Here is a 15186-nt window from a genome sequence, read left to right as displayed (position 1 = left end):
TGCAGATCACAGCAAATCCTCACACTCCAGGCTGCTCTGGCGAAGAAAACATGAAACATTTAAATTGTAACAAGCATTTTAATTTCTGGCTGAGAAAAGATGTTCTCTTTTATACTAACATTTAAATAACTGTTTAATGCAATTTTTAAAACTACTAGCAAAAACTAGTCAGGGTACAGTGAGACATAAAATAAATTGAAACTACCTAACTTATGATGATCCTATATACTTTTTTTTTTTAAATCACAAAATCCACCTTTGTATATAAATAAAACTAGAATTATTGCATCATGGTTTATCTCTCTGCCTACCAGTCAAGTTGCAGTTTAAAACCATGTCTGTCCAGATGTATGTGTTGCAAAGACTTTGAAGGAATTTAATTAAAGCCAGTGTTTGTTTTGACAATTGACATTGATTCAAGTGAATAATTTCCAGTCAGACATATGCTGATGACTTTGTTAAAGACATTAATCCGAAGCTCATTATCTGCAAAAAAAAAAAAATCCCAGGAACAGGAGGCCCCCTGTCATGTTTGTCATCCAGGGAGAAGAAGTGAAGAGGGGGGGCGGGGGGGATTCATACAAGTACCTAGGGGTCCAAATCAATAATAAAAAAAAATTAAAAAAACTGGCCTGGAAGTGACAGAGCAGACATTTCTTCCTGAGGAGACACAGATCCTTCAGTGTCTGCAACAGGCTCCTGCACATCTTCTGTAATTAGTGTGTCTATTCTTCATGGTGGTGTGCTAGGGTGGTGGCATCAATTGTTGGAGGTCAGCAGGCTCAACAAGCTGTTAAGGAAGGCCAGCTGGTGATTAGGTTGGACAGTGTGGACAAAATCAAAGCCACCTTGGATGACCTTTTCTCACTCTCTCTGCAACGAGCTGCAGCAGATTGGCAGCTCGTTGCAGAGAAAGGGATGAAGGACAAGATCAAAGCCTGGGGGATGTTTTATCAACTGAGTCCAAGGATAGAGGATTTTGTTTGCTGTACAGATCTTGAAGCCCCTAGATTTGTGATAAAAGGGATTTATAAAACATAGGCTACTTGACTTTTTATATGCATTGTTGTTCCTGTCTTTTGGTGTGTAAATTCACAGAGAAAATAACAAAGAGAAGTAGCTACAAATTTTAACAAGTGGATGATTCACACATCAACCCTACAGCACAGACGATCTATACAATCACCCCAGTTTCAAGGTAGACTCCCAAAATTAATGTCACCAATTAAGTATCTGATCATATGTGAAATATGATCACAATTTTCCCATCTGTTCCAGAGTTATGGTATTGAATGATTGATGAAGTAGTACTTCTGCAGAACATTTTGATGTGAGAGAACGCTGACCTTTGACCTTTTTTAATATAAAATGTCATGACTTAATAATTTTCTCCCGTTAGACATTTGTGTGAAATTTCTGCTATAATGATGGCATAAAATGTGTATTTTGAGGTCACATTGACGTTGACCTTTGCCCACTAAATTCTAATCAGTTCATTTCTGTGTCCAAGTGGATATTTGTGCCGAGATTTTAATAAATAAATAAATAGGTCCTCAGATATCATGAGAAGGAGATGGGAGGATTGACAGTTGCTGACACAGAAGCATTACATTTTGACAGCTGCCAAAACAAAATGCAATAAAAGTTGTTAAAAAAAAAAGTTGTGTGTGCAGTTTAAAATTACTGTTAAAACTGAATTGCTTGCAAAGATTCCACCTTAAAAGAAATGACATTTCTGAAAAGACATAAGCTTAAGCTTTAAGGTGTGGGCCCTCTGTTGAAGTAGGTATACCTCAATGTAAAAACTATCCCAATGATGGCCAAAGAAGAAATAGAAAAAAAATAATTCTGCAGATTGGGTAAATGTGTACTTATGTAATGGTATTTCCACCAAATCTCTGGAACTGAGAGAGATAAGTCAAGGTCAGCACACACCAGACCCTGTCCTCATCTCTACCGGTCCCCAGGAGAAAAAGAGAAGAACAGATGTACAGGGACCAGAAAGCCATGTATGTATCCACATTAAAAAGCTTGCAAATGCATCAAAACAAAAATCCCAAAAGCAAAAGAAAAGCAATAAAGATTAACAAGCAAAGTCCCTGCATGAGGAAAGTTCTGAGTAGTTATTTACACCACAGTGAAAACTTCAAACTGTAGGGTCAAATTTAATGCCAATCTTGTAAAAATATTCAGCTAATGGAAACGTCAAATTTATGTTATCTAAAAGTGATCTACAAGTGAAATTAGTTTATTTTGGAATCAATCCAAAACTTTGTTCTTTTCTTTCTGGTACAGTTTACACCTTCCACCACTAAGGCAGAAAAACAGCCACATTAAAACAGATGTTGGCCTCATGTTCACATAAAATTAAAAAAACACAATTTGCTTAAAATAGAACGATAACCTATTTGCGAGAAATGATGCAATTTAATTTTACTGTGAGCAATTATTTACCTATGGGGTCACAGCAGGGTATGTGGCGCAGCTGTGGGTTGCCATTAACACTGGGACAATGCTGCCCTCTAGTGTTCACTTTCCAAGATCTCTGGACAGTACAATATACAAAGTCATCAGGCAACGATCATTATATCAAACGCTTTTTAATACCATAGCTTTACATTAATGTCACATCTGTACATATACATATTTATATGACAACCACCGGCGACCCCGTAGGGTTAAGACCATGGCAAAACCCCAAAATGTGGGAAAATATCAGTCAATCAACATCTCCTCACTGATCCTGCAGACGTGTAGTCGCCTACCTTCCCAGTCACTTCATTATACGTCAAACTGGTCCCTTGTGAGAGCAGACAGCCTCAGAGGCTGAGCCATTTGATGATGTAAAAGTTCTTCTTGCCCACTCTGAGTAAGGTAAGTCCATTTGATAGGATATGGAGTTTGGGGATCAGCACCAGCTCTGGTTTTTCCATCTGCCTGTGGTTGATCCACACAGCTCCCGCCGAAATCATTTGATACCTGCACACAAACATTAAAACAATTAAATAATACAGGGTTTCCTCTACATAGCATGTCTGAAATAGTCTGGATATTACCTTACATTGCTGCAAAACATCTCCTGAATTTCACCCAAAACCTGGCAATCTTACTTAAGTATGGATGTAAATTATTTAAAAAATTCTAACCACTATATGTGCAACTGCACCACCTTTTTCATGGTGGAGGTTAGCCTCTTTAGTCATGCCCCTTTTTACAACTCAGGTCCAGTGTTTATGTGGTTGCGTGTGCATATGCATGCATGCATGCTTGGAAAATGTTAACATTTTTCCAAACACAACAAGTCTTTCATGGAACACACTGCTAAAGGTAAGGGTGAAAATATGCCTCCCTAATTTGGGTGGACTGGCCCTTTAACGTTCATATAAGAACTGTATGGTAATGTTTCTAAGTTTCCTATTTTTGTTAACAGCAGTGACAACAAAGTTGACTGAGTCAATTGATTTAAAATGCATATTACAGGGTTCGTACACTTTTTCAGTGGTCAAATTCAAGCATTTTTCAAGGACTTTCAAGGTCCATTTTCAAGCTTTTCCAGTATCTTACACCTGTTTAATTGCATGTTTTAGATGAGTACTTACATACTAAAAGGGGGAGATTTCACTCAACCATACCAACAGCGATGGTATTACTTTTAGGAGGAACGGTCTTCATTTCAGATAGGCTACTCTTTATTTTTATATTGAACATGTGATTATCTATAGTCTATAGATGAATATAGTCAGATTGCAAGAGAAATACAGTAATGATTTCAAGCATTTACAAGCACTTTATCCAAAATCCAAGCACTTTTTAAACCTTGAAAATACAACATTTAAATTCAAGCATTTCCAAGGATTTCAAGCACCCGTACGAACCCTGATATTAAAATATATCCGTTTTCTCAACAGAATCTTCTTAAACTCCCACCAACCATCAGCAGCTTATTTTCTAATGCAGATATTATTCTATTATTCTATTCTAATGAGATATATATTTGGGACAGATGATTTAACCACGAGTTCTTACCCTCTGGGTCCTTCTGGAATTGCGTTGACTTGACGACAAGCATCTAAAACAGTGGTACCCGGCTCCAACAGCAACTCATGGAAGGGAGCCTCCCTAAAGAGTTCCTGAAGCTCCTCGTCACTCATTTCCTCCAAGGCCTGCACGCTGCTGTGGTACAGCGCGTTGGTACATCTGCAACAATACCATGGAATTACTTTTCTGGTCTGAATAGGTTGATTACACTGATAGATCCACTCTGCAACTGGATAATTTCCAATAAATAATAATGTAGAAAACTGGGATTATATTGAATAAAAACATTAAATACCACATACAGTACAAACAGCATTTTCTGACCTCTTTGCACTCTCGAAGCCCTCCTTTCCATGCACCAGTTTCGTCACCTCTGCTGCCAGTCGTTTATGTGCGAGGCGTTTACCTGGATCCTCTCTCTGCTGCTCCATCACTCTCTCCACCTCCGCCAGAGGCAGGAAGGTGAACAGCTTCAGGTACCTGCAAAAAGACCACACAATATACACTACCGGTCAAAAGTTTTAGAACGCCCCAATTTTTCCATTTTTTATTGAAATTCAAGCAGTTCAAGTCAAATGAACAGCTTGAAAGGGTACAAAGGTAAGTGGTGAACTGCTAGAGGTAAATAAAAAAAGGTAAGGTTAACCAAAACTGAAAGATAATGTACATTTCAGAATTATGCAGGTAGGCCTTTTTACAGGGAACAAGAAATGGGTTAACAACTTAACTCTATGGAGTCTTGGGCAATTTTGTCCATTTTTGAATTCTTTTCATGTCTTTGTAAGTCATTTTGTGTCTTTTGGGGTCTTTTTTTTGTCATTTTGTGACTTTTTTTTGGTCATTTTGTGTCTTTTTTAGTCCTTTAGTTCAACATAAAATGTGATTTTGAATCTTTTTTTTATTTTCAAAACACTATCATGCTCAATAAAGAATTTTAAATGTTGCAAATGTGCATTATTTCAGAGTACACTGAGACATTAAACTGCATCATTTTCAATTAAATTCTGGAAAAGTTGGTGTGTTCTAAAACTTTTGACCAGTAGTGTACCTCAGCCTCCTGATACAGTCAACAAAACAACTTAATTTACATCATGTTAGCATTACCTACATCAGCCAGATGGGTGTACAAACAATGAGATGCTGTCAGCTCATGCACTGTTTAAAACATCTGTATATGCTAAACCAGGGATGGGCAACTTAAATGCTGGAGGGGGCCAATATTTTTCATGACACTACCACAGGGCCACTTGTAGGACCGTGCACTTAACCAGGTATGATGAAACTGCAATTTTAAATATGTTTACAGTGCAGTAACTCAACATATTTCATGCATGTTTAACAGTATAAATAGGAATACAAAAGGTTTGAAGCAAATAAAAAATAACCACTTACTGTGATTTCTTTTTTATCAGTGCAAGAACAGCAGACCAACATTAACCTCCTGAGAACCTGCATCCTCATATGTGGACATTACATTTTAGGTTCGCTGGACCTTTATACTTCATTCTGCTTAACTGTGACATGTTGTCCTCAGTAGTACACACTCTAGAAAATACATCAAGGAGTGTAAAAATCAAATGGCAGCATCTTGGTAAAGTCAACCAACAGCTTATCCCCAGAAAAAAGTGGACCAGGTACAAAACCTGATCAGATTTTATGGTTAAAACTTGTTTATTTGTGCTTAATAATGTTTGTAGTTTGAGATTCTGTACAAATTTGACTATTTTTAGCAACAGCAACAAGCTACGACTGCTAATCAGGAAGTATTAATTTGACAACGAATAGATTTTGCTATTGTTTTTTTCAAAGAGAGGTTGTAAATGTATGGAAATAATCAGATTTACACACTGATGAATTAATTGTGTTCTACAGTAAAATAATGCTTAGTTTTTAATAATGCTTTGTTTTTGTACTCATCATGTCCTACTAATCCTAAATATCTAGGAGAAACTAACAATACTTACCAAACTAAAGCTTGGGTCTCAGGAGGTTAATTGCAAGAAGTAATTTTGTGCATTTTTACACTGCACTTTAAAGATTTAATGCTCAAATGCATGTAGTTGTACTGAGGGCCACTTCAAGTGAGGGTGCGGGCCGTATGCGGCCCCCGGGCCTCCAGTTGCCCATCCCTGACTAAACCTATCAACAGGCTTCATCTTCACTTACTCTTCCACGCTGGAGTCCGGCTGTCTGAGAAAGAACTGGTAGAGTTCAAAGGGAGATGTCTTGTTTCTTTTGAGCCACACAGCGTTGCCTGCCGTCTTCCCCAGCTTGTCCCCCACAGAGCTCTTCACCAGTGGGATGGTCAGACCGTACACCTCCTCACCGCTCACTCTGTGGACGAATCAGGCTTTAGTACGCAAGTGCTGCATGTCTGTTGTAGGCATTTTTGAGATCGGAATGGAGCACTTTGATATAATTTAATGGAATCAAATGGGGATGATGTGGTCATTTTGTGGTTTTGCTCCTTCTCTCTTTGTGATTTCAAGCAAATTGTAATAAAAAAAACAACCTACTAAACATATAAAATACTGGAGTTTTTGTTTGACTTTTGTTATCTATAAAATGAGTCAAGAGTTTAAGATTAAGGTGTCATCAAGGCCTAAAACAGTGTCATCTCAGTGGGCAAGAATTCTTTGTAGTTTTCCACAAAGCAGGAAATCACTGTTTTATTTTGTTGTTTATTTATTTATGTGTGTTTTGCTTTAATTGTATTGTTTTTCTTGGTTTGGACCAATTTGTATTTACTTTTCTTTCATGTGCCTTTGTCCTAATTAGTTTTATTCCCTCTGTTTTGTTTTGGCATGTCTTTATATTCGTGTCTTCCCTTGTACTACGACTGTAATCACTGTAGTGCACAATAAAAAAATAAAAAATAAAAAAATGAAGTGTGTCCACTTTATAAATAGTTAAAATGTGTTTCACCGATAAGAATAACTGCTTGATAGGTTGGTCAATAAGCAGAATTGAAGAATGACTCCTAACACTTCACACAAGATTGTTAGTCATGTGTTGGTGTGTATTAGAGGTCGACCAAAACATCGGCCGGCTGATATATCGGGCCGATATTTGCGTCTTTTACTTGTATCGGCATCAGCTGATACGTGTGTGCATTTGCCGATAAATTAGCACATTGAGCAGCCATGCATTGAGGTAAAAAAAATAATTGATGCTACCATAACTGAGATGATTGCCACAGACAATCAACCATTTACGGTTCTTTCTGATGTTGGTTTTCAACAGTTGGTGGCATTGCTAATATTTAAATGTTCTATATTGTTTGCTATCCAACTGTTAATATGGTTTGTTTGTTTTGTTAATAAATGTTTGTTTTCTGTTTAAATTGAGACTTGTGTAACATTTTTTATCATTGTGTCATTTTTATTGTATAAATGGAGGGGGGGAAAAAGTCAATATCGGCCTCACGAATCGGCCCAAAAAATCGGCAGCACATATCGGGGATCTGTTAAGACTGTTAAAAATAATCGGCATTCAAAAACCTGTCGACCTCTACAACATTCTTAAGGACGTTTGGAACAATGTTCCCAGACCATATTGCAATAACCTGATGTGCTCTTATCAAATAGGATGGACATTTACTTGTGAATGTAGTCATGGCCAGACATCAAATTGCCCAGCTGGTCGGTGCCTCCGAGCTGAATCTTGCAGCCGTATACTTGGTTCAGGTGATGGAAGTCATAAGCTTGGAACACCTGGTAGGTGAACTCAGTCAGGCTCATGCCCTCCGCGCTCTTCAGCCTGGACTGCACGCTGTGGCGGCTGAGCATGGTGCCCATCCTGAAGTGCCTTCCGGCCTCCGCCAGAAACCCAACCACGCCCCGGTCCTTGTACCAGCTCAGGTTGTTCAGGACGGTCACAGTGCCCAGCTTCCTGGCGCTGTCATGAAAGTGCAGTTCGTGGTTGGTGAAAATCCTCTGGATGTCCTCCCGGATGCTTTTGGCGTTCGCTTGCACAGTGTCCGAGGACATCGGCTCCCTTTCGCTCGTTTTCCCGCTCGGATCTCCGATCTGTGCCGTGGCTTCTCCGAGCACAGCGAGGACATGGTGCCCGGCGCCTCGGAAGTGCAGCAGGCCGATGATAGCGAGCAGGTTGCCCACATGGAGGCTATCGGCCGTGGGGTCAAAGCCGCAGTATACAGTCTGAGCACCGGACTGAAGCAGCCGAGGGAGCCGGTCCTGCGCTGCGTCTTCTGGGAAAGAGTCCTTCAGAACACCCCGTTTGTGTAGAGAAAGGAGCAGTCCGTTATATGCGGAGGAAGAACAGTGAAATTTAGACCCGAATGAGAGGCAAAGACTCGCTCGCTTTGGCAGAATACAGGATCCATGCCGCGATACATAACGGCAGGTCCTCACCATGGACGCAGCCATGTTGGACAATGTGTCAAGCACCAAGGAGTGTAAGAGGAGGAGGAGGAGACAGGGAGTTACAAACAGCTGTCTGGAGCATTACCGCCCCCTTCTGACAAGGAGTGTGTCCAGTAATTAATGTTGAACTGTACTGTGATCTTTCTCTCTCTCTATCCATACACATATTGTATATATATTTTTGGCGGGTACTGTTTTATCCCAAAATGTAAATATTATAATATAGTCATTTTTGAAAAAAATATACTGTGCCATTTTTTATTTATTTGTTTTACTAACTAACTATACTAGTGTGTAGGGCTGGGCGATATATCAAAATAAAAGATATATCCATATATTTTTAAATGTGATATGGAATTAGACCATATCGCATATGTGGATATAGTTCAATTAAAGAAAAAGATTGGCCTATTTTATTTCATAGGGAGCTTTGATTTTTAAAAAGGTTCCCCTGTTGTTATACAGTATTTATGTTCACTTAAATAAACGGTTTCAATAAAACCACTTGTGACATGTCATATTTGGCTTTGACTTTCACTGAACATTTGCTCTCACTATGCGATAAAAATATCTGGATATTTATCGCATATCGATATTTAGCCTAAATATATCTGGATATGACTTTTGGTCCATATCGCCCAGCCCTACTGGTGTGTGTTATTTCTAAGCAATTTTGGACAAAAATTACAATTTTGTGGCACCGTGTTGTGGCATTTTTGGACATAAGATATTTTTTTGTGTGTGTGGGTTTGTTTGTTTTTTGTTTTGTTTTTTTACATTTTTGGACAAACTATACTATTACAGTCATCAATTATTCTTGTTTTTTTTTTCTTTACAATTTTACTTTTTCGATATATATACTTTAAAAAAAACATTTTGGACATGCTATGCTGTAGCGTTTTTAGATATTTTTGGACATACTATACAATGGCATTTGATTGGAATTTTGGACAAACTATAATATGCCGCTTTTGTTTTGTTTTTTTGCATTTTTGGTCATCGTGTTCTATTACAATCTTCAACATACTATTCTAGGTTGTTACTTTTTGGACAAATTACAATTTGACTGTGTTCAACATACTATATATATACTTACTAAACATACTAAAAAAACATTTTGGACATACTATACTGTTACTATACTATAATTTGCATTTTTGGGGAAAAAAACATGCCAGTTTTTTTTACTTTAAAAAAAAAAAAAAAACTATACTAGGGCCTTTTTTCAATTTTGTTTTCATATTTTTGGTATAGAAATAATGATACTACAAAATCTAACTCACTCACACTTGCACTTACGGTCTGCTTTGGATATATATATATATATATATATATATATATATATATATGAATTTAAACATAAAACCTTGTAGCCTGCATTTCTTCATTGTGCTGAATAGTGAAGACAAGGATAATAGAAATTATAAGTTTATTTAATAGGGAAATTATTATCTAGATAGTTATTAAGTAAAAAAGTGAGATAAAATTACATTAAAATATAACATTACTTTATAATATCAAGTCTAAAATACACAAATCTATGAATAGAGTTGTTAAACACTTAATTACACTTATAACAAAATAAATTTGAAAATGTTTATTCACTGAAAATAAAATATAAAAGCTGAAAGAAGACAACAACATTATAGTTACTGCACTGGTTTTGCATTACTTTTAGAACCAGCAATGCAAAACCAGAGTGCAGTAACTACCTTTTTGAGGTCAAAGGTCAAATAAATCATCATGATTTTTTAGCTTAAATATTACATCATCAATACATCTAGAAATAAGTGACCTATCTATAACCCATTTGGCTGACCAGTTAAAAAACAAATAACTTCAAAGCAGTTTTTCTCAGTTCTATCATTTGTGTAGTTACTGCTGTTAGGCTTTGTAGGGCAGTATAGTTATGTCAACCTATAGTGTCCCAGTTTAATTCCTCCTGCCTTTTATTTCTCATTTCTGCTTTGACTACATTTCACTATGATTAACTCATATTTATGAATCTCATAGTTGCATCTCTTCCTGTTTGTTCCCCTCTATTTCTGTGTGTGCTGGTATCCAGATCAATTTCACTATTACGCCTGTTTTGTTTATTCTGTAGATGGTTTTTAATTCCAGCGTAATGTTGTTTTGATCAACATATTGAGCCCAAAAATCATGAAATCTGAAAAATTATACTGTTTACTACAATAAAAACCACAAATATGCTCAATGAACTGTTTTGGAACTTGGAATGTAAGCATAGGATACAAATATGAACATATAAAAAGATCACATTTAAATATTATAAAACTATATACAAAAAAGTCCCATAAAAACATGTATATTTATAGGCGTTTTTTTCCTTGTTAACTGCAACTCTTCAAAACAAACTATGGGAAATTACACAGAGAGCTACACCAACGCTCAAATATTTCTGTTCTATCAAATTAAAACTATCATATCTTTGGTTTTACATGACCTAGGAATGTCAAACAAAAGTTGGGAGAAAGTTTCAAGTCTGTACTTTGGAGTAATGTCGTTTTGCTCCTGACTGCATACTCTGAGATCTGAGCCAATTACCACTTTGTTTGACATTACATTTAACTCTGGAATTATTGAAGCAACTACTATTCTGTCATTGACTGCTTTTGGGACATCAGTGCTTGTTTTTAATATGATCAGAATCAAAGATCAGAATAGAAAACACGGGTGGAAACAACACTTTATTTCTGGCGCCATCTGCTGCAACCCTCCAACATCCCAGCTCCAGTTAAACTGCATGTGCTCTATCCCCGTCTTATGACTTCCTCTTCTCCTCCTCCTTCTGCACTTGTGCTCAACCAGGAAGGAACTCAGCAGCCAAAGACAGAGAGAAAATTAATTTATATCCAATGAAAGTGAGTGTGATTCATGTGTTGTCATAAAGTGGTAATGAAGAAATTCTAAAAGTCATTGTTATGTAATTTCAATTGACTGCAAATTACATTATCTATCATAATTACTGTAGGCTATGATGATTTTTGTCAAAAATGTCAAAAAAATTGTCAAATTTTAAAATGCTTAAAAATGCTAAATAATGGCCCAATTATGGTTTGTGATACATGAAATAGTATAGTTTGTCCAAAAATAGCGGGGGGGAAACACCATATTATGGGATGTCCAAAATGACCCCCTCAAAAAAAGCCATACTATGCATGTGAATTTTTGTCAAAAATGGTCAAATTTTAAAATGCCTAAAAATACTTAAAATGGATCAATTATGGTGTGTTGATATATATTAAAGCATAATATGGCCAGAAATGACAGGGAAAGACGATATTATGGGATGCCCTAGCGTTTTTATATTTATATATATATATATATATATATTTATATATATATATATATATATATATATATTTATATATATATATTTTATTTATTTTTTATTTTATTTATTTTTTATTTTATTTATTTTTTTATTTTTTTGCTTTTAATTTTTTTTTATTTTACATATTTTGACAAACTATACGATTACAATCTTCAACATACTATTCTCTATTGTTCTTATTATTTTGGACAAATTACAGTACGAAAGTTTTCAACATACTATATTGTTGAGAGCAGTTTCATTAAGAAACTACTTATATTTTTTCTGTATTTCCTAAGTGAAACTGCTCACAACAAGCTCTCAGTAAAAGCAATGTAGTGTAATTGCAGGTTTCACTCTACACCAGTAGATGGCGAACTTGCATCAGGTCCAGCTCAGCAGCCCAGAGTTACAGCCTAGGATCACTAACAATTTTTATTTGTTTGTTTCCAGCCATTTCTACCCTAAAAATGCATCTATAGAAACCAACTTTAGGCAACATGGGCTGAGGGTGTTGTATTAACTTTATTAGTATTCATTTAAATACAAACAACTAAAACGCAGGTTGGTGGATTTGAAAATCATTTTATTTTGAAATCCATTCAATGTCAACTGGTTCCATTGTTTAAATGACTAGATATACATTCATCAAACATTTACAGCATTGTTACCAAGCCACAGTACACATTAACAACACATCCAAAGACAGTCTCTGTTGTCTCTTTGCATGACACTATAGCCACAAAAACAAACTCCATGAAATCCAGGAAGAAAATAAAAAATCAAAATATATCTAATTCCTATGACTGCTGCCCCCTGGTAACATTTTACTGTCAGTTTTGGAAAATAAGAATAAAGGTCATATCAATATTAATCAATATTGTTGTTGGTGTTTGTGTGCTGTAAGGCAGAGTACTATAAACTCCCTCCAGAGAGAAAAAGAGAGACAAGAGATAGAGAAGGATGAACAGTATCTTTCTATGTCCTGAGCTAGTTCAACAAAGGAAGACTAGGTTTCCCTGATACAAGTTAAAAAGTCCCTTGTCAATTCAACACAAAACAGACATTCCTAAGGGTAAGCAGACATCACACAATTACACGACTTTTCCTCTTGGGCTCTAGTGTTTCAACCATTTTTGTGTTTAGACTTTAAAAGTTTGTCCTTTTTCAAGCAAATCCTTCATTGTTACTGGTTTGCATCATAAAATGAAGCCTCTATAGCACATCTGAGCCCCTCTCTTGCTGTACATAGGATACTTTCCTTAATCTTCTTTGACATAATTTCCTGTCTGCGTGGCCCTGTTGTGTCAAAAACAGCTCATTCCAGCTGCGACACAAACAATTTTACAAGTCTAAAAGTGTGTGTGTGCACAAGTCAAGTTTTTTTTCTGAATCTCTAGTGTTTTATGGCATGGGCACACGCTAAGGCACAGATTGTTTGTGGTTAATCCCGAAGCATGCCTGGGAACTACAAGTCCCAGGAATCTTGCGAGGGGAAGAACCGAGCTGCGTTGGATGAATTCTGCATGTGGGACTGACATTCTGTGAGAAGATATAATAATAATAATAATAATAATAATAATAAGTAGAGGCAGCTTGAAGGTCAGTAATCTACTCATGGCATAAGAAATGTTTGGTGAGTTAGTACAATATAGCAGCGAGTGAGGAAAGTCAGACAAAAAGCGTGACAAAAACAGGATTATAAAACAGTACATACTGCATTTTCATTACTGCATCTTCGTTACTGTAATAGCATATGATGTGATGTAAAATTAGGAGTGCAATCAGTTTCTCCATTTAATCAACAGAGATGTGTTGCATCAAAAAATAAAAGTTGCAGGCAACTATGGATGATTTCTGATAATGATGAAATTCTGTGCATACATTACCCTTTTTTCATTTCTATTTTTTTTAAATATGCAACCTGAGTACAGAGTATAAAAAGACCAATATTATAAGATCAGTGCTGGGTTTGATTTTTTCAAATGATAAAAGGTCACGGAAGTCAAGTTTACTAGTAGCTAGTACAGCCCTGCACAGCCCACATACGTTTTCACTTTGAATTCTAACAGTTAATTAAAATAAACTGAATGCATACTGCAACATTGATGGTTCTCGATCTAAAAATAGCAATCAACAAAAGGAATGTCCCCAACGGGATTCAGATCTATGGATATTCAGATTACCAGTTGCCCTGTTACCCTTAAGTCTATTTACACTGCACTCTTCAATCGTGCCATTTCAAATACACAATTATCCGATTTAGTCATACATATATACTTTAGTATAAAAATATGATCCAATTCAATTAAAACACAAAGTATGTGGAATTTAAGCAAAAAGAACAAACAGTACATAACTACATTTACTGTAAAATTTTAAACATTTTAAAGTATTTACCAAACGGAGGAATACAAAAGTTGATCATCATTTAGTACCTTGTATACCTCTTGAGTTAAAAGTCGGGGCGAGCAGTCAATGTGATCATTTAGCTATGTACAGTACACTCTGTTTACACAATGTGATGCAATTATAAACACAAGATCCATTTCTTGTGACTGAATTTCAATAAATCTGTAATGATTTTAGGAGATTTTGGTTGGATGAGGAAATTGGAGTGGGAGGCATTCTGTCACTAATTTACATACAGTATATATTATTCAAACTATCTACCATGCACATTTTCATCATTTCCATATCAACATTCCCTCTGAAGCATTTCTACACAAGGCAGTATGGAAACAAAATACAGGAGTGGCCTCTTCACATGCATGCTTATTGTCACGATAGAGGAAAAGAACATCTTGTGGAAATGCATTTGGTCTTCATCCATTACCAAACACTCACTCACAGAATCACATAAGTGCAATCAGCCAAATGCTTGTGTTTGCTTTTTTTTTTTTTTTTGCCAAAAATAACAAGGCAATTTAAGAGAAACTACAAGAGCAAAATAGAACTGTTTTCAACCAAAATGACAAGTTTGATGATGATGAAACACTTGTAATGTCAAAGTATTGGTTTAATCCGAGGCCATCACATTATGATTTCTATGAAAAAAGAAAGAATAATGCTCTAAATTTGCCATCATATAAAAAATGTGCATGTAAGACCCCTGAATCTTAATCAACTGCATGTGTCATGAGCACAGAACACAGCCAGTGAAATACAATAGAAGGCTGACAGACTGAGCAGGAGGAGAGACAAAACATGAGAAACTGAGAGAAGCAAAGCAATGAGATGGATTCTGGAGGAACAGGGCTTTAATGAGTGAAAAATAAAGAAATAGATGAATTAATTTCTGGCAAATCCACTTTAAGTCTGCGTGTATTAAGGTTGCAATGCGGTTTATCTTGGGGTGTTAGCCCTTAAATACCAGGACACAAAACAGAATGGAGTGCCAAACGTCTGTGCATGTTTTGTGAAAAAAGG

The 15186-nt window shown here is 36.2% G+C and overlaps 1 protein-coding gene across 1 annotated transcript; it reads right to left on the bottom strand.

Annotated features, from left to right (window-relative positions):
• Positions 1–2581: 2581 nt before the first annotated feature.
• On the bottom strand, positions 2582–8469 carry yars2 (tyrosyl-tRNA synthetase 2, mitochondrial). Its single transcript, XM_059335382.1, has 5 exons — positions 7639–8469; positions 6205–6372; positions 4363–4518; positions 4027–4197; positions 2582–2979 (listed from the first exon to the last, which is right to left on the bottom strand). The coding sequence occupies exons 1-5, from the start codon at positions 8424–8426 to the stop codon at positions 2820–2822; spliced, it is 1443 nt and encodes a 480-aa protein (XP_059191365.1). The 5' UTR covers positions 8427–8469; the 3' UTR covers positions 2582–2819.
• Between the last annotated feature and the right edge of the window lie 6717 nt (positions 8470–15186).

Source organism: Centropristis striata, chromosome 6, assembly GCF_030273125.1.
Source record: "Centropristis striata isolate RG_2023a ecotype Rhode Island chromosome 6, C.striata_1.0, whole genome shotgun sequence".
NCBI classification, from domain to species: Eukaryota; Metazoa; Chordata; class Actinopteri; order Perciformes; family Serranidae; genus Centropristis; species Centropristis striata.
The sequence above is the reverse complement of the archived record's forward strand: the minus strand, read 5'-3'. Positions and strand labels throughout refer to the sequence as shown.

Bases quoted from the DNA above. Each gene is read 5' to 3' on its own strand.
- yars2 (XM_059335382.1), bottom strand. From the start codon at position 8,426: ATGGCTGCGTCCATGGTGAGGACCTGCCGTTATGTATCGCGGCATGGA. The intron at 4,198-4,362 runs GTCAGAAAATGC...GTATTGTTGCAG, and splicing joins GGCTTCGAGAGTGCAAAGAG to ATGTACCAACGCGCTGTACC. The intron at 2,980-4,026 runs GTAAGAACTCGT...GTTTGTGTGCAG, and splicing joins ATTCCAGAAGGACCCAGAGG to GTATCAAATGATTTCGGCGG.